At 39.9% G+C, this 20,335-nt stretch overlaps 1 protein-coding gene across 1 annotated transcript in view; it reads left to right on the top strand.

The window, feature by feature from the left end:
* mast1a (microtubule associated serine/threonine kinase 1a) overlaps positions 1-20,335 on the top strand; it is a gene marked incomplete at both ends in the record, with an annotated part of 68,483 nt that overhangs the window by 30,240 nt on the left and 17,908 nt on the right. The window contains 8 exons of the mRNA XM_083922410.1: positions 4,136-4,224; positions 6,050-6,125; positions 6,729-6,801; positions 11,553-11,713; positions 13,150-13,225; positions 15,802-16,011; positions 16,452-16,553; positions 19,449-19,581. Of these exons, the coding sequence (XP_083778536.1) occupies positions 4,136-4,224; positions 6,050-6,125; positions 6,729-6,801; positions 11,553-11,713; positions 13,150-13,225; positions 15,802-16,011; positions 16,452-16,553; positions 19,449-19,581 (920 nt within the window). The remainder of the gene's footprint in view (positions 1-4,135; positions 4,225-6,049; positions 6,126-6,728; positions 6,802-11,552; positions 11,714-13,149; positions 13,226-15,801; positions 16,012-16,451; positions 16,554-19,448; positions 19,582-20,335) is intronic.

Here is a 20,335-nt window from a genome sequence, read left to right as displayed (position 1 = left end):
GAAGAGGCTGCTGGATGATATAGTGCAGGCATGTTTGGCTGTAAACTGACAACATGTTTGTGTTTGACCATGAAACTAGAGAGCGCTTTAGATTTATGATTCAAAGATGGCGATGTGCAGCATACTAACTGTCTCTATCTCTGTCTTACACACACACAACACACACACACACACACACACACACACACACACACACACACACACACACACACACACACACACACACACACACACACACACACACACACACACACACACACCTTCTCAACCAGATTGAGGCAGGATGTGCCCGGGCTGCATGACCATAACCGTGACAGAGTGATTTAAAGTCACATTTACACATACACATGGAGACGCACACACATTGCGCTAACACATTCGCACCTCTCTTATCTTCTCTGCTGTTCCAGTCAAGTGAAGCTTCAGCATGTTAGTCCTAAGTCCTTACAGCCCCCTATAGTTCCTGTCATCTAACCTTCACTGACAGCCACCACTGTGACGGCTAATTATCTGGCTGGCATTTCAGGGCAAGACAGGATTAATGTGAACTTCTTAAAGGTGCAGTGTGTAGGATGGAGGTCAGTCTGTTGGACGATATATACGGTATATATATTAAGACAAATGTTTTCTTTGATGTACAATCATCTAAAAATAAGATTTTTTGTTACCTTTGAATGAGCCATTTGTGTCGACATAGGGGGTTCTTCCACAGAGCCCGTCATGTTGCGCTGCCATGTTTCTACAGTAGCACAGAACAGACAGACCAAAGACTGGCTCTAGAGAGCACCGTTCGCATTGCCACATTTTGACATTTTTTTGTCGGCCACCGTAGTTCTCAGACACACCTGCACACAGGAGAAGTTCCAGTTGGTTGCAATCTGCAACCTCACCACTAGATGCTACTTAATCCTACACATTTGTACTTTAAACATGTTATCCTGCGTTTGGCTGGATATGTACTAAGTATTTAAACTATTCCAAGTTACTAGAATAATAGTTTTTTATATGTATAATGTTTTCTAATAGTACATATGCATCTTTCTTTACAATTTTGTCATTGCTTACTCTGCAATTAAATTCATGTGTTATGTGCACCTTTTTGCTCAAGGGAGATGGACATTTCATTTATATAGCACCAAAACGCTTCAATTTAGCCTATCATTCACATATGCAAGGTACTGACCAACCATCAGGAGTAATTTGGGGTTCAGTATCTTACCAAAGAAACTCCAGTACTACCTGTGTTGTGACAATACAATCAAGGAATATACTATTTAGCTCAGTGACATGTATATAACTGAACACTTATGGATGATGTTGGACCAGCGTGGTAAAATGCCTAATGATAGAACATCTTTTGAGGTAATAGTGTAAAGAGTACTGTTAAGAGCCAGAATTTCCCCTGAGGAGCTGGTGGAGACCAAATCAGTGCTAAAACAAGAGTGTATTCATCATCCTTCATTCATCAGGAGGACACAAACATGTCTCCAAGAAGATCTAAGTTGTGTAATTAGGCAACTCTAACATAATGTGTTTGCTATATGAACTTAATAGGAAGATGATGTGTTAGTGTTATGTTTACAGCTTGTTGCGCTTCCCCGAAGTGGCCCGAAAAAAAGGTCAATTTAAGTTTAATGAGACACTAGGTTGGTATTTCCTTTAATTTGTCACCCAGCCAGTCCAATAGACCTCTTTGCAATATACTGTAGCCACAAGGCACCGCTGTGTTGTGTAGATGGTTTAAATCTCACTATTTAATGTCTGCAAAGACTGCTTTTGTTTGCTCTTTCTACTCTATGGCGTGTCTAAAATAGAAATTCACGCCTTGTTTTTTGGGTTTGCCAAAAGCCACTCTATAAACTTTAGTAAATTACTGACTGATATCAAATATAAAAAAAAAAACAGGTTGTGAGAATCAAATAACCCCAAATTAACAGCATAGTACAACCGATATACGACAGTTAGAGCATCCACAGATGGATATTTCTCCCTTCCTCTCCACCCTGCTGCTTCTGTCATATGCTGTCCTCCTCACTGTTGCACGAATACAAGAAGCAGAAGTCTAATGTGACCTTTCTGGTGATAAATATGTAGCTGGCTGCTGGAGTACAGTTGAATAAAACGCAGCACTTTTGTATTTAACCTTTTTTTTTTTTTTTCAATACAAAGGCTTTGGGCAAGCTGCCCTTTTACAGCATTCATTGAAGATAACAATGTTAAGCATAGTGGCTGCAAGAGACTTCTGGCTTTATGGGAAGATTAGATTGCTTTTGCCTTTGTGGGTTTTGACTCTGTTACTGTCCTTAATAGTTTAGTGGACTCTTTAACCATAAGAAGGCGAGTGCAAGAATACGTTTTCTGGTCTTCCAACTATTTTATTATTCATCACTCAGAAAGTTAATTTCCAAGAAGGAGAAAGCAGATTGAGAACAAAGAAAGAAATGAAGGGGAAACAGATGGATGAGGGGTTATCAAAAGATGGTAGAGAGATTTATGGAGACTGAAAATAATACGCACTAGGAAAAAGTCACAGAAACTAGGCAGGTAGGAATAAATCCATTTCCGTAACATGTGGTTTGAAACATTTAACACTCCACTTAAAAGTGAATCACTGGAGTGGAGCTGCTGTAGATGTGATGAATCATGAATCAAAAGCTAAGAATACGTTCTGGATTGAAGCTGGAGGATCATACACTATGCTCTAGTGATTCAGCTTTTGATTGAGGAAGAGTGGCAATGAAAATGTGGATTTGAGAAATACAGGTTGAATGGCGAGTGAAAGGAAAGATGATTGCAGAAGAGAAGTTTGACAAAGAAAGGGAATCTAAAGAATGTACTGGAAGGACCTCCAGTCTCTTCATTTTTTTGTCTTGTTCTTTTATTCCTCTCTCTCTCCTTTTTCACCCTTCCCCCTACTCCTCTTCTGAGAGGAAAGGATGACGTTAAGCCACTTCCATCCCTACATACAAAGCTAATGCATTTCCTTTAAATATTTCAATATGCTCCTCCTCTGTTCTGCAAGGTTGAGTACAAGCTTTGCCTCAGCTGGCGCCCACAGAGGCGCACTGCCACCGATAAAATCCTGCCAGCAGTTTGATGTCTCAGAGTGCCAGAAACAACTGCTGAAGACTTGCATCAAAAAGATGGAGGGATATGGGAGGGTGGGGAGGATGCAGGAGAACATAGATTATTGATCGAGGGAGATACATCAAATAACCAATGCGTGTTGTGTGACTGTGCATTTTATTTAATGTGTGCGTCTGAGATTCAAAACACTTCTTGCACAAATGTAAAGCAGCATGCTGGCTGATGCAACACGGAGCAAACTTGTATAGTTCGTCTGCAAAATCTGTTCTGACAGGCACTCCAATGAAGCACGCAGACAAGCAGGAACCTATGAGCAAAAGCACAATCCACGCATGAAAATAACCCTTAAAAATTCCCACTTCCACTACAGGCGACAATAAACAATAAACCATGTGTGTATATGTGTGTGCCCCTTTGTGAAATTGTTCAAAGACACATCCAATTCATGGTTCATCATTATGGTGTATACCTTTTCTTGTTCCCTGTCTGTCTCTCCATTGCCTCATTACTTCTGCCGTTAAATTTCCTGGCAGCAGCTGTCGTGGGGCTGGACCTAGTGGAAATTAAAAATCTTTGTTGCTTTGTCACTCACTTTGGGTGGGCGGACGTCAATAAAGTCTTGTATTATGACCTGACACACACACACACACACTAACACACACACACACACACACACACACGCACAAACACACCCCACACACACACACACACACACACTGACGACATACTGTACTCAATATAAAAAGGCACACACACTTCCACCTGTACATACTGTACTGTAGGCTATACATTTACTCAAGGTGACAAGTAAGTACACATAGTATATTAATAGACCTGGGGGGTCACTTTGTGGTGTGTGTGTGTATGTGTGTGTGTGTGTGTGTGTGTGTGTGCGTGCGTGCATGCGTGTGTGTGTGTGTGTGTGTGCGTGTGTGTGTGTGTGCGTACATGCGTGTGTGTGTGTGTGAGTTATCAACCGTCTGGTATCGATGAAGAATATAATGAAGACAAATATTGACCGACTCTTTTTTTCTCGTATCTGTTGTAGTTGCAGAACCAGTAACAGGAAAAGCCTCATCCTGACCAGTACGTCTCCCACCCTGCCTCGGCCGCACTCTCCACTGCCTGGACACATAGGTAAGTATATGAAAGTTATAGCCATGATACAGTGCACCATTAAACAGTTTATTATTGGGGCCATTATATTCCTTTTTAATGACTTATTAATTGACTTTACTTAAAGAATAAATTAATATAGTATGAGTAAAAAGAAAAATACAGACAGCAGACTTGAAAAGTAGCATTTTCAGCACAACCACGCTGTAGTTGAACTATTTCTTGTTTTTTTTACTTACCCAGTAGGACTGGGCTGCATGCTGCAATCAGTAGCTCACTCTGATTACAACACTACAATCACACTGGTGGGATTAAATTCACACCTTGGTGCCAAGGTGTGAATTTATGCCGTGGTTCCCAGAGATTGGACTTGAGACTTTCTGATTGGACTTGAGTCGACTGTTTTGATGACTTGTAAATAAACTTGACTTGAAAATAAAAGACTTGAGACTCGATTTGGACTTGGAAGTTAAAGACTTGTGCCTTGACTTGACTTGAGAATCAAGTTACTTGTCTGCGGTTTCAGGTTGAATATTAAAACTGATCAACTTTGTCAGTGTTGACACAGAAAGTGTCTGTGAGGGCTGATGTTAGCTAATATTAGCCTGATACAATCTGTTTCCTCACAACTCATTAGCTAGCTAATGTTAGCCTGGTAACAACTGATATCACTAATTAACCCAATCAACAGAATACAACTTTTGCATTTTGATTGAGAAAAAAAAAATTAAAAGCTTATTTGAGTTTGTTTGATTAGATGTGTTTCACTGAATATTGATATTTATAATACAAATAAAATAATTTCTCTCTCCCTCTCTGCTCTCTGTCCTGAGCCAATAGAAATGCTCTCTCTCTCTCTCTCAACCTCTCAAGAGGAGGTGCAGGAGTCTAGTTTTCTCTCAGAACACTTGAATTACAACATGATGAGACGATTATAGATTTTTTTGCCCAAGGATGCCAAAAAATTAACTGCTCACACCTCACAATCACCAGCTATCATAGTAACACAATAAGCTTTGTGGTATGTGAGTTATAAGACAAATACTGACAATCACATTAAGTAGTGGAAAGGTTTCTCATAAACAGAGCTCCGATAAATGTTGATCCATCTTAGCCCTCAGCACAGTCTGACCCAACTGAACCTGTGTGCCATGAAAGAAAATCACTACTGAGAGGTTCCATGGTAAAAAATGAATAAATAAATAAATGTGTTTGGCACTATTGCACCAGAGATCAGCAAGAACAAAATGTTCAGCTGCTGAAATATAATGCTGTAGGTCAGGATCCAGGATAAGATACACTTTTACTGTAGGTGTCTTGGACAAAGGCGTCACAGTGAATAAACAGAGTTAAGAGATATTCCCTTATTAGTTCCACAAACGGGACATATCCTTTTTACAGCAGCAAAGTGGATAGCAAACATAGAAGAACATCAAAAAGAAACAATAATTTATAACAAGCAATATAAACAAGGAAATATAGAAAAATATGAACAATATAAATGAAGGGAAATATAAAATATAAAAATAATAGTAACCGTATTTCTACAACATACAATATTTATCAATTTACAACATGGCACAGAGGAAATAGTATTAGTATTGCAGTTGCAGAGTTGTTGTTTTTATAAATAAACACAAGTGTTTTCTCTGGTAAGGACTCAGTGAACAAAGAACAAAACTTCACATTCTTGATGTCAACTGATTGGGATTCGATGTTTCCTTAAAAGTGAGGTTGACTAAATGAAATGTAAATCACTTGTAGAGTTGCCTTAAACCTTAAATGACTTTTGATAAAATACTCAGCCCTGTTTTCTGCTTTGTTCTGCCCACACGTATGTTAACAGGAAGCAGCCCGTTGGACAGCCCGCGCAACTTCTCGCCAAGTGGACCTGCTCACTTTTCCTTCGCCTCCTCACGCAGGTTGACATCCCTCTGTTCGCACAATAAGTCACACTTTCAACGTTACAAGAGCAGTGCAAAGTAGTTGAGTAAAATTGTTGATAGGGTTATTTTAACACACACACACACACACACACACACACACACACACACACACACACACACACACACACACACACACACACACACAGACATAATGAAACACTTCAGGGAGCACACCCACACACAAACATGCAAAATGAAACTGTATACCACGACCCTGTCTTTGTCCTGCGCTGCTCCCACCAAGTGTCTATGCGACAGTCAGAAGCGTGACGGCGAACCCAGAGGAGCGAGGCGAGGCGCCAGGATTTTGCCCATACATGTGTCTCTCATCACTCACTCAGAGGAAGTGTTAGACGGGGCTGGAGGAGGCCTCAGGCAAGAAAGGGAATAAAAGGAACAAAAGAGTGATTGGATAGAAAGGAGGTGAAGGTGGAGGGATTGATTTACTCTAACTGTGTTGTTCAGGGGGGACTAAAATAGAAACTAATATCGGGGCTCTGGCTGTTGAAAGTGATAGAAAAAACAGTATTTGATTCTAACGTATTCTTCCTGTTCCACTTTTATTTCTTTTTTCCTCAGGGCTGATGGTCGTAGATGGTCCTTGGCCTCTCTGCCTTCCTCAGGATATGGCACCAACACACCGAGTTCAACGGTAAGTTTAAGAGGAAGAAGAACAAGTCTTCTTGAGGACAATAGACAGTAATACTGTATTAGGGGTGAACAGATCCAACTTTTTCTTTCCTCTTCAGATTTCCTAAAGCATCCTACACAGATTTCTAATCCAATACCATTGTTTTGTTTTTTTTAACCAAATTCAAAATCTGTGTATACCTCACTGTGTGGCACATTATATGAGACAACGTGAGGCCAGTCATTTCAATAGGAATTAAAGTTGAGTTGCGGAGATCAACTGTGACTAAATGAAACTATATTTACCTGTATTTACTGTGGATCACTTAAGTCCCGCCCAATACCCAATCCACAATCCACAATCCACTTGATTAAATGCCCCATGCTATGCTCATTTTCAGGTTCAGATTTGTGTTTTTGGTTTCTACTAGAACATGTTCACATGCTTCAATGTTCAAAATTTTTCTAATACTGTCTGTACATACACATAATTACCCTTGATAGTTCTCAGTGCCATCATTGCAGCAGGGGAATGACTGTAACGGCACTGTAGAGAAACTTTCTTTCTTTTTTGTGACATCACTCATTTAAAGACACAGTTTCTGAATACAGGCAGGTGTACATTTAACTGTGTATTGAGTGTTTTGATACTTTCACAGTATTTATATAGCATCTTTACCTGCTTTATATTCAAAAAAGACATGGAAATCTCACTTTTTATAATTTAAGTTCTCCAGTTACCAACACAGCTGTCAGATGTGACTACATCAGCAGCAACGTTCCTTCATCTGTCGTGTATTATCACTGCAGCAGCCACTGCAACTTGTGCTCTCTCAAATATAGGATTAATTTGAGAGAGCGGACTAAGTGTGAACTCATTACAAAAAATGTTTGGCTGTCAAACAGGACACCAGAGTAAAGCAGCAAGCTGAAAACTCCCCTGAAATACATTGTGAGGCCTCTGGTGGCTGTTTTCCCAGAAAGATTCCTTCATGTTCCCCTTTTAACATAATGGATAAGTGAAAACGCATACAGATTAAACACTGGATTTTCTTTCATGTCCAGTCTTAGAGCAGAAACAGGAGAAAGTAACACTGAAGAGTTTGATCTGCCATTTTTTGTTCTCTTGATAATTTAGCTGATTAGGTTAGTTTGATTTTTCATCCATTGCTAAATTGATGAGCTGGGTTTTTGTTTCCTTTGCATGAATAAATACCTCACTCAAATCATTTATTTGCATAACATGCTCATGCATAAAATCTGTTAGTGCTATTCTGCTTGTAAAATAATTTTCTCAAGGATGCATGTTCTACTTGGGTCTTGCTCCGCTTTGATTTGATTACATGCCACACTTGCAGCTAAATGCTGTGCATACACAAACAAACACACATACACACATAATGAAACACTTCAGGGAGCACACCCACACACAAACATGCAAAATGAAACTGTATACATCTAACACACCTTTGCGTTCTTAGATGTTGTAATCGCCGCAAGTCTCAGCCGACTATTAAACTGGATTTAATCGCTGAAGAACATGCATCACATCACGTAAACTAGAACTAGAACTAAAAAAAAGTGGACTATGGACAATGGAAATGAAATGTAACCAATCTGTGTTTCTTCCCTGTTCCAGTAACTATTTCTCAGTGAATCACTTTATCCACAGAGAAGCGGAGATGGATGGTTAAGAGGGAAACAAATAAAACAGAGTGTAGGTTGAAGTGAAACGTGTTTGGAAGCAATCACAGAGACAATAACAATGTTCACTTTTGTCTGAGTGAAGCATAAGAGACTACTCAGAGAAATGAACGCTGCCAAGGCCCATTTGTTAAATAGTCCATTTGAGAAATGGACCTTAATGTGTATGATGCTCAGGTGGAGACAAGGTGTTGACTCATAATCCACTCGCTGTAGCTAGACTGCCGTGCCATCTTGAACACAGTCACTACTTCTACATCTTTCACACATCATTTCTTGAATTGACTCCCTCTCATGCTCCTCCTATAGAAATACATACAATACACTGCAGGTGATACATTGATCTCTTTTTACTTGTAGATGAGGTTGAAAATTGTTTCTCAGTCTCTCCATACTCTTCTCCACTTCCATCACTCCTCTTCCCCCCTCCATCCTGTCACTGCTCTGCTAGTTCGTACATGGGCCATTACTCGCTTGATTAGTTACAGCAGGACCCTTGCATACTGAACAGGACAGATAAAAGGAGGTGTGTGTGTGTGTGTGTGTGTGTGTGTGTGTGTGTGTGTGTGTGTGTGTGTGTGTGTGTGTGTGTGTGTGTGTGTGTGTGTGTGTGTGTGTGTGTGTGTGTGTGTGTGTGTGTGTGTGTGTGTGTGTGTGTGTGTGTGGGAGTTTCCTGTAGGAAGAGATAACTATGGACCAAAATGTATGCAGGAAAGCTGCAGAAATGTAAACAGTTGAAAGTGAAGGTGAGGCAGGATAGATATGGAAGAAGTACGCAGGATGAAGCATTGAAGGTTCCCTTTGTACTGTAGGAAATCTGTTAGATGTTGCAGCTGATCGGGCTGCGTTTGACACTATAATCATTCATCAGCAAGGCATTTCTTTTCATCAGTTTTCTTTTCCCCTTTTCACCTGTATCTTGTGGCTGAGTATCGGTACGCGTTACCTTTAAGGTATCCACCAAAATAACCCAGTACCAATTAGTACTGAAACATCTCCAAACCAATACAAACGATACCTGTATTTGATCCTTTTTGTATTAAATCTAGAAAGGGATGAACTATAACACATCCAATTGAATGGAGTAGAAAATAGGTAATAAATGAAGTATTTTATTGGTATTGGTATCACTTTGAGGGTACTGGTATTGGTGCTGGTGTTGTAATTTTTTAATACCAGCAAAAAGAAGAAAGAAGGAAGAAGTGGAGAGTCCGTCGTCTTTTCAACAATAAACATTTTCTATTGGTGTCATTTCCATCAAGTCACGTGGTGCTGAAGCAGCTATGTTATTTTTAGAATTCTATATTTCGATTGTGAGATCGCCTGTATAAATGTATTCACATTATTTCCACTTTTGCAATATTTTCAAAACATTTCTACATATGATGAGATAGTCTTATAATAACCTTTATTATTAAATTATTAATATACAAACTTGGCTTGCAAATTAGCTTCATAAAAAACATGTTGACACTTATGGCTTATGAGCATTCACTGTCTGAGTAGTGAGGGTTGGATCTGTACATTGCAAGTACTGAATAAAGTTTGGATGCATGTGTCTATGCTGCAAAATAATATGAAATGTGAAAAAAGAGACACGGTGGTCTAGTGGTTAGCACTGTCGCCTCACAGCGAGAAGGTTCCAGGTTTGCAACCCGGCTCAGGCCTTTCTGTGTGGAGTTTGCATGTTCTCCCCGTGTCTGTGTGGGTTTTCTCCGGGTACTCCGGTTTCCTCCCACAATCGAAAGACATGCATGTGTTACGTTAATTGATGACTCTAAAATTGCCCGTAGGTGTGAAAGGTTGTCTGTCTCTGTTCGTCTATATGTGCCCTGCACTGGCGTCCTGGCGTTAGCTGGGATCGACTCCAGCCCCCCCGCAACCCGACAGGGATAAGCGGTTGAAGATGAATGATGATGATGATGATGAAAAAAGAGTAAAACGTGCTAGAAATGGTAACTTTACACCTGCATTATTGTATTACCAGTACATATGTGCAAATACAAACTCCAAGACATCAAAAGACTACAGAGCTGTTCAAGCTGACTGACTGGTGATCCTGCTGTGACACCATCATCCGAAAACTGACATCAGATGATCTCGACAACTCTCTTATAAACCTGTTTCCTCGCATATTTTGCGTTTCTTGTCTCGTCCTCAGTGAGACGGACTAGGACTTAAGTGAAGGAAATCTGGGTGCAATTAGGTGAATCGAGATGCAACCTGTGACTGCCCGAAAGGAGTAAAACAGTTTTTCATCTCACCATCATATCCAGTGGCATTCTCCTAAGTCTCTGAGCTCTCTGTGTCTCCAGGGAGCTTCTTAATTGATTCTGTTGACTGGACTTGCTGCATAAACAACAACGTTTCAGTGCTTTTTTCTGCAGCTTGCACAAGTGGCTCAGACCTGACTGGAGTTTCTAATGGATTTTTATCGCAGAAATCTTTTTTTGGTCAAAGCCAACCATGGTGTCCCATTGGGAGATATGTTCATTAAGCCTCCCATTGATCCAGGCTGGTTTATCCCTTCTGCACTGAAGAAAAGTCTTTTGTTTAAAACCGAATTGTGCTGCCATTAACCCCCCGAGGCAGCCGACACTTTTAGGTGGAGTGACTTTCACTCCCTGCAGTGTTTTTGCTCTGGTGTTCAGTCCACATTATTCTGTTTTGTCCTCCTACACTAACTCCTTCTGGATATTTCTCTTGTTTCTCCAATTCTCTCTCTCTCTCTCTTTCTTCCTTGTTCTTTAAGTTAGTCGCTGCTTTGTTTTAGTTCTTTCCACCCACTCACATCATAGTACACCTTGCGCTCTCTTCTCTTCTCTTCTCTTCTCTTCTCTTCTCTTCTCTTCTCTTCTCTTCTCTTCTCTTCTCTTCTCTTCTCTTCTCTTCTCTTCTCTTCTCCACATTGATGAAGGTGCTCTTGCCATTTGTTGTTTTTGATGTGCTCCTCTCCGTCACTGGATACCTATTTTTAAACTATTGATGTTGCAACAGAAGCTTTTCAAAAAAATGTGACAAAGAGCAGTTTAGAATAAACCTTGTCTCTTTTTTAATGCCTCTCTCTAGTCATCAAGCTCATCCCAGGAGCGGCTGCACCAGCTGCCCTTCCAGCCCACCATGGACGAGTTGCACTTCCTGTCCAAGCACTTTGGCAGCACCGAGAGCATCACGGACGATGACGGGGGCCGACGCTCGCCGCATGTCCGCCCTCGCTCCCGAAGCCTCAGGTGAGAGCACGGCAGATCCTGGGGAAAAAAACAATGAAGCGAATGAAGACCAGCCTTTAGACGTCTTGCAGTCTTTGATTGGACGTTCCTGTGAACAGAGGCGGTGGTTTCTTCTAGTAGCAGGAAGTGACCCCCAGTCTCTGAATTAACAAAAACCTAATGCTGTGCATTTTCAAAGCCTATCTTTAAGTAAATTATTTGTGCGTAATTATTCTTATTTTTATTAGAAAATGAAAAGGAACCAAAATTCATGATGTCAAACACTTTTATGGAAATATATTAAGCTACCCTTTAGGATTACGGGACATGGGTGACATATACCTACAAAAACTTTTGACGACATTTAAAGATTGAAATGTTTCATTTTTATTTTTGATGTGATTTTGAATCCAGCCCTCAGTGGATTGATGATCTGGGTTAGCATTGACCTTTGTTACCTAATTTTTTTCTCAACAAATTATACATCATACACCAGTAAAGATTTTCAACTTGAATAATTTGGTCATCACGATCTGAGGTTGTGATTTAAGTGTTCCCTTCATTTTTCGAGCAGTGTATTTTATCAGCTGCTCGTGTTTGTAATCTTTCTTTAAAGTACAATATTTACCTCTGAATTGTATTGGAATAGAATTAGAAAGTAGCAGAAAATATAAATTCTCAAGTAAAGGACAAGTACCTCTCCAGAGTGCAGCAGTTTCTCTATTAGCTGCAGTCTCTGGTGTACTCTCCCTCCTACCACACCTATTATAGCCTCCCCTCTGGAAGCAACATGCCCCGACTACATGCAACACGTCACTACTTATCAGTATTCAGTTTTCATAATAAGCTCCTCAGCAGTTGCTGCCCTAGATAATCTTCTATCTTGTGGCTTCAGTATACAGAATGCCTTTATTGTGTGCCTTGACATGTCTCATTCTTTCCATTCAAATCACATCTATAAGTATTATATTTTGGGGATTTGTATCTGCTACATGTTGATTTTGCCTCATATCTGTGCATGGGTGTGTAGGAGAGTGCTCATGTGACACTGAATTTATTCATGCTTGTCTGATGTCTGCTCCATGTGTGGTGTGACGTGCAGGAGGACACCGGATCCAAAAGAAAAATTAAACTCAGTGTACTGAATTTCTGACGGTCCAATTAGCATAATGTACAGACAGGATGGACACGAGGAGGGGAAATGAATAATTCCATCATTCAAGTGAAAAATACAGCATCACCGGCTGCCTCCCTTCACTCTTCTTTCATTTTCTCAGTCAGAGCTGTGTTTTACACCCCTGCTCTGTGTGTGTGTGTGTGTGTGTGTGTGTGTGTGTGTGTGTGTGTGTGTGTGTGTGTGTGTGTGTGTGTGTGTGTGTGTGTGTGTGTGTGTGTGTGTGTGTGTGTGTGTGTGTGTGTGTGTGTGCGTGCGTGCGTGTGTGTTTGTCTCTCTTCAGCCCGGGGCGTTCTCCATCCTGCTATGACAATGAAATAATGATGATGAACCATGTCTACAAGGAGCGCTTCCCCAAGGTCAGCCTCATACAAACACCAACTGTGTAAACTCTGCACCCCTACACGCATCAAATACACACACAAACAATATGCATGCAGTCAGTGGCCACCTCTTTAACTATACTCAGTTATATTTACATTTAAAATATTAAGTTGATTTTTTTTTCAGAGCAACTCACATCAGTGCTCATTATTTGTAATGGCAAGATTCAGATTGAAAAAAAAAACTGAGGGCTCAGGCGAACAGTAGATCAGACACTTTAATCGTGGAAGTAAACATGAGCCAGTACAGTTTTGGCTCTCAGGAACTTGAACTTGGTGGGTTGGGCAACGTGCAATCAGAAAGGCTGCTGCATTTTTGGATCAGTTGGAGGGTTTTTACTCCCTGCAAAATTATATAACTTAACTTTATTACTTTACTATAATACTTTATTATAAACATGCAGCCCAAAGTGCTTCAAAGAGCATACTGAAACAATGCAGACAAAATGATAATAATAATAAAAATAATAATAATAAAATAAAAACCAACAATTACACCAATAAGACAATAAAATGTTAAGAATTAGAATAACGCTATGAATAAAATATTATATTTTTTCCTTATACTATAACATTACTACAAATGAAAAGACAGATTAAAAAGATATATCTTTTTCATTTTAAAAATACAGAGAGAGCGTCTAAAATCCAGAGTGCCTGTACTTTTATGAGACACAGAAGGATTATTTAAAATAAAAGCAGTGGAGAACTTTAGTGATCTGGCTGACCATAAAATTAAATAAAGTCTCTGATGAATTGAGGAGGAAGGTCCTTCAAAATGTTATAAACATGTCAAATAACTTTGAAATCATTCAAAAAGGATACTGGTAGCCAGTATAACGTGTGTTAATGTTCCTTGTTTTAATTAAGACTCTTCTGAATTAGCTGTAGTTTTCTTCTTCATTCACAAAAGTATTTCCCTTCAACAAGAAGCAGATCAGTCTAAGTGGGTCTTCAGTGATGAGCCATTATGTTGCCAGCATGCAGACACTCACAAGTCACAACATGAGTCATAGTATAAGGAGCCTCAGTTGTCTCATTGTTGGGGCGCGTATCATAAAACTGCAATGTCCACAGTACCTTTGTTGCATGTCATACTCCTGTCTCTCCAAATGTTCCTCGTCTCTCTCACACTGATGAACCCTCCTGCTGTATTAAATTATGTATATATTTCTGCGCCCTTGTTAAAGAGGTTTACCATCCTCCTCTGACCTCAAACACAAGGACAACTCTCAGTCAGAGGGCAGTAACTGAGATTTTATTTCACAGTTCTGTAAGCTGTTGACACTGCAATGTGTAAAAACTCCTGGCGGTCATCAGTGCCTCAGGCGCTGATGATCACAAAATCAATCAATTACATCACGTATTTTGCTCCTGGCCAACATGTAATCAAACTTTAAGCTAACCTCTTAAATAGAATTTATTCATGACTCCGTGTCTGAAAGGAAACAACTGTTTTATTTCTATGAACAGGGAAATGTATGTGAGAAAATGCCTCACTCAAACTGTGCTCACACACACCATCACACTGTGCTTATCACAGTAATGCATTGTGAAGCAGTGCTAACAAGGCTTCCCACATATAATTGCACACTTCCCAGGACTGAGAATAAACGCTCAACATTTCTGCGTCCTCATCGCCATTTTTAGAATAATAATTATATAATTAATAATAGATATTAAATATAAATATATGTTTTTATTATAAAAATGAATAAACTGTCAATGTGACAAAGTTAAAGGGGTTGCTTGTAGTAATGGACCTACAGTGAATCTGCAGCTTCCCTCGGCTTTAATGAGCTTTACAGTGAGTTTCAGCACATTGTTTAGATGTCCGGCCAAAACCTTTAATGTTTCTCACCGCTCTCATAAACCGTATTTCTGTTCATGTATTTTCATGCACATATTGAAGTTTCCCACTAGAAAAGCTGTATGGAAACGACATCATTTGATAAATATTCCTCAAGTAGTAGTACAACTGACAGTAGAATAAGAGAGAAGGACAGAGATGGACTGAAGCGCCACGGCAGCCAAAACTGCGCATGTTTAAGAGAGGAAGAGTCAAGAGAGAGGGGAAGAGATTGGACTATTGTATGCCATGTTTCTGTAAGTTATAAATAACTTAGCCTAGAACGCTGCTTTGTCACTGTTTCACCCTACCGTGGGTTGACTATTGCATCACTACTGTGTAAGGCTGCATGATTCTTAATAAAATGAGAATCAAGATTTTTTTTGAAGAACTGAGAACACGTTTCGACTCACGATTATCAGGAAAAGTGTTCATTTTCTTTTGTTACCAAAACAGATTATTGCTACTTTCAACTTTGCATTTCTTTGTCCTACAAAGAAACAAAGCAAGAGCATGGACTTGTATTAAATGATATTTATTAAAATACCAACTCGGTCAACAACATACATCCACATAAAAATAACTGCTATACTTATCTATCTATCCAAATACATTCCCATCAACCCACAGTAGTACAGATGGTTTCTGGGAGTTAGAAAGGTGATAGTAACTGACTGTTTACCAATATCTTGTCTTAATTTAGGCCACAGCTCAGATGGAGGAGAGATTGGCAGAGTTCATCCACAACTACTGCCCAGAGAGTGATCTGCCACTGGCCGATGGGGTTCTCAGCTTCATCCACCACCAGGTAGCTGAGCTGTCCAGAGACTGCCTGACCAAATCCCGCGAGGGTCTCATCACCAGCGTCTACTTCTGTGAACTACAGGAGAACCTGGAGAAGCTACTGAATGACGTACGTTTTGGAGGTGGAGAGGGAATTAAACTGCCCATTTCATTCTCACTGTACATGTTACCCCCTTGGACATATCATCCGGCAACACATAATCTTATTTCACTGTTATGCCGATGACATGCAGCTATACCTCTCATTTGAACCCCATACCACATGAACAGATAACAACTTTTCCTCTGAGCAGCATACCAGAAAAATAATTCAAGCTTGTTTTTATCAATTAGGAAACATCTCCAAGATAAGTTGCATGCTCAGGGATCTCTGATGTTTTAATCTTTCATGTTTATTCTGTATGTTTTAATGTTGAAAAGCACTTTGTCCTTAAGCTTGAAAAGTGCTGTAAAAATAAATGTTTATTATTATTATTTAACTAATGCCATTTCAAACACTACACATACTTAATCAGTCTCTCTGTCTGCCTGTCTCTCCCTCGCTATCAGGCTTATGAGCGCTCAGAGAGTTCGGAGCTAACCTTCGTCATTGAGCTGGTCAAAAAGCTCTTCATCATCATTTCTCGTCCAGCCAGGCTCCTCGAGTGTTTGGTGAGTTTAATTCCTCTATCTATTAATGCATTGAGTTTTGTGAAACAGTCCTCACACACTGAAAAGGATTCCCCAAAGCATTTATTAAAATCAAGTGACAAGATCCTTTTTTTCTGCGGGCCTTTTGACATTCTGAGTTTGTTCTGCTTCATCTGCCGCGAAAAGGCTCCTTTTCTCCCACATGGAGTTGGAGGGTCAACTTCACAGTGAAATGGCATTAATGAATGATTTGGAGTGGGTAAGGCTGTCTAATGTGCATTAGTCTGAGGTGATGAAACACAGGTTTTCTAATTGTGTCACAGCTGGAATAGTGACTTTAAGGCTTTAAAAAACGTAACACAGAACCATCTGAGGAGGCCTCATAGGATACTGTTTGAAAAAGGGCAGGCGCTTTCAAGACATCTTTTCCATTCCAACTGCACTGACAGTTATTTTCTCTCAATGAAGAAAAAAACTCCATTTCGGATAAATCTGATGTTATTTTAGCATCTAATCTAACATCTTTAGAGCCGACGTTGTTGTTCTGAACAAGCAGTCACCTCTCGTGTTGTCACCACCCCCCGTTACCCCTCCCCTCAGCTGCCAGTAGCTCCTCACAGTATGCTAATTGGCTGGATGACTTATAGCCGAAACACAAACGCATTACTTGGAGCCTGACGAGATGGATCTTTGTGTGACATGTGAACACGATTATCACGTGATCTCGTGATATTGCGAGAATTCAGCTGCTGTGCAAGGTAAACTCTGTATTTTCAGGATATCTCTGTGGCTTCAACTTAGACTGTTCTTTTTTAATGTGAGTCCCCGACTTCATATAAATGCTAAATTAAATTGCAGAAGTATCCTTTTCAGCATGCAAAAGCTATTCATTATCAGGAAGTTCTAGGGAAGATTTTCCATTTAGTAACATTACAATTTTTTGGATGAACAGTTAACATAGCTGCATTAAATCAAAATGAGTAGATCTGAAAACCGTACCAGAGTTCTACTCTCTACCTCCTTTTGCACTTGTGTTGCATATTTACTATCTCCTTGCATTCAGAAATGACTGCTAATGTACACTTGCTTCCAGTAAATGTAGTTTCACCTTCAGAATTCTTAATACATTAGATTTTAATGTATGAATGTACTGTAATATGCAGTTGAGGTCATCAGACATGCAGCACATCTCTGCAGCAGCAGAGAATGCGCTTATCGCCGCAGGATATTTTTCCAACTTAACTCAAAACTGTAAAATATTCTTTCCGCCTCCACTTCTTGTTGATCTTCTCAGTAGCACATTGAATCAGCTGGGAGATAGAGCCGTGTCCTTGACATGTTGATACAGACAGAACATAACTCACTTCAGCTTACTTAGTAACAACAAGCCTCTCTGTATGCAAAGGAGGCTTAGCCATACCTGGATATCAGCTCACTGATTGATGGCCTCACATGTTCGTCAGTGGCGTGGTCCCTCCTCAAACCACCCTGCGGCTCATCTTTCCGTTGCCAAGGCGACCGTCAGAAGAGGTCGATAGGGTCAGGCAGGATGTGGAGGAGACTTAAGATCCTTACTGCCCCTAGGTTAGAAAGGAGAAGACAACACACAGATAAAATGTTGTCCACAGGCGTGAAGTTCATTTAGCATTCAAGTCAGTTGCGAATTCTGATTTGGGTAAAATGTCACACAGTGAGTAGGCTGTTGGCTGCAAGGATATTATCCTTGAGCAGAGCAAGCTATCAGAGAAGCAGGTTAATTCCCCCTTTCTATACTCTCTCTTTTTTCTCCGGTCGAGGGGAGCAGATATGAGAGAGCAGGGAGGAAGGAAATGATCCTGGCTGCCCCAGGCTCTGCTTTCTAATCAAAATGTTATTCCACCAACAGGAATGAAACTGAATCCCACAGGACACCACAAAAGGCTGTTTCATTGGAAAAAGGATGTTACAAGAAAGCAATTTAAAGTTGTGCGTTGTATTAACACTGATTGTGTTTGTTTGACCGCCCCAGAGCAGTGTTTGGTCATGAATTTGCAGCAGGTTGAAGCAAATCCTGACTGAGATACATACTAAACAGACCATTTTACAGTTGAAAAAAAAAAAAAACTTAATTTGGCAAAAATGTACTGCTTCTAGCTTCCCAAATGTAAATATTTGCTTTTGTTTTTTAGTGTTCTATGATAGTAGATTGAATATCTTCAGATTTTTAACAGCTGGTTAGAAAAACTAGCAATTCTAAGATGCCATCTTGAACTCTGTGATGTGACATTTTTCACTATTTTCTGACATTTTACAGACCAACAATTATTTGACAATGAAAATAATGATCAGCAGCCCTATATAAAGTATATAAATAAGACCAGCTTTTCTTAAGAATAAGTTTACAGTCATATTTCTATTCTGCAATTGCAAACATATCATGATATACTGTATATTAGACAGTTGACTCACAAGACTACCTGTATGCCATCATGACTGAGCAGAATACCATGAGTTGCCTACAAGTTACCAATCTTACTCAACAGTGCAACCATTTAAAATCATTCAGTCTCTTGCTCTTGATCTCACATTAACATTTGTTTGAGGATTAATGACATATTGCAAGAGAAGGGGCAAAGCTTTTCTATTTGTAATCCCACACACCAAACACCTCTGTGGCAATCATCTGGTGTTGACAGCAGCTGGTTACAGTTTCGTGAATCCACTCCTAGAGATGATGTGGCTCCTTCAAACCTATCTGAAGGTGTTAAAACTCTCTTGTTGTGGACTTGAATTTATTTCATACTGCTGATTGTTAAATGATCATTGCGTTCACCCATTTGGATTCTGGTAGATCTTCATCTTTGGCGGTTTAAGCATTTAAGTGCATTTATATTATAGCTTCTTTTGGTTCTTACATTTTTTCCCCTCCAATGACAGGAGTTCAACCCTGAAGAGTTTTACCAGTTGCTGGAGGCAGCGGAGGACCACGCCAAGGAGGGACAACTGATGAAGGCAGACATTCCCCGATACATCATCAGCCAGTTGGGGCTGACCAGAGACCCACTGGAGGGTGAGAGAAAGAGAGAGAGAGCATATATGTTTTCAGGTTTTGTTGTACAATTGTAGCTTTAACAGCTAATACTGTATGTTCTGAGAGCAAAACCGAACCATGAAAAAACGAGCCATTCACTACACAAACCGCGGGCCGGTTTTGACAAGCTGCACTTTTTCGGTTCCATAAGGAAACAAAAGTTGTTTGTTTTGTGTGCATCCAGGATTCTCCCTTCTGCCTGTGATGTTTGAGGATGTACCATCATTGTTTAAGTCAGGTCTAAAATAGCTGAGTAACACTTTTTGCTTTATAAAGAATATTTAGTGATTTCATATATTATCAAAAAAAAATGTATTCTTGCTAAAATACAGAGAGAACAGAGAGAACATTGGAAATGCGTGTTTTTCTTTCCAATGTGCAAAACAAACCGAATCAGAGTCAGAAAACCTTTAATGTCCCGCAGACGGGGAAATTCGTTTGTCACAGCAGCAACAGAATATTACAAGCAGGAACATGTTACAAAATAAGATTAAAAAAAAAAAGATAAAAGATAAAAAAAAATAGCAAAAATAAGCAATAAAGTTAAATTTAAAAACTGAAGAAATAGAAATAGAAACCCCGACCCAAAAAGCACACAGAAGGGCCCCAGCCGGGATTCAAACCAGGAACCCTCTTGCTGTGAGGCGACAATGCTAACCACCATACCACCGTGCCGCTGGTTTGTTTCATCAATACACAAATACTGTAGTAATGTAAGGATGACAGTTTCACC

Source organism: Echiichthys vipera, assembly GCF_963691815.1.
Source record: "Echiichthys vipera genome assembly, chromosome: 2".
Taxonomy (NCBI): Eukaryota; Metazoa; Chordata; class Actinopteri; order Perciformes; family Trachinidae; genus Echiichthys; species Echiichthys vipera.
The sequence above is the reverse complement of the archived record's forward strand: the minus strand, read 5'-3'. Positions and strand labels throughout refer to the sequence as shown.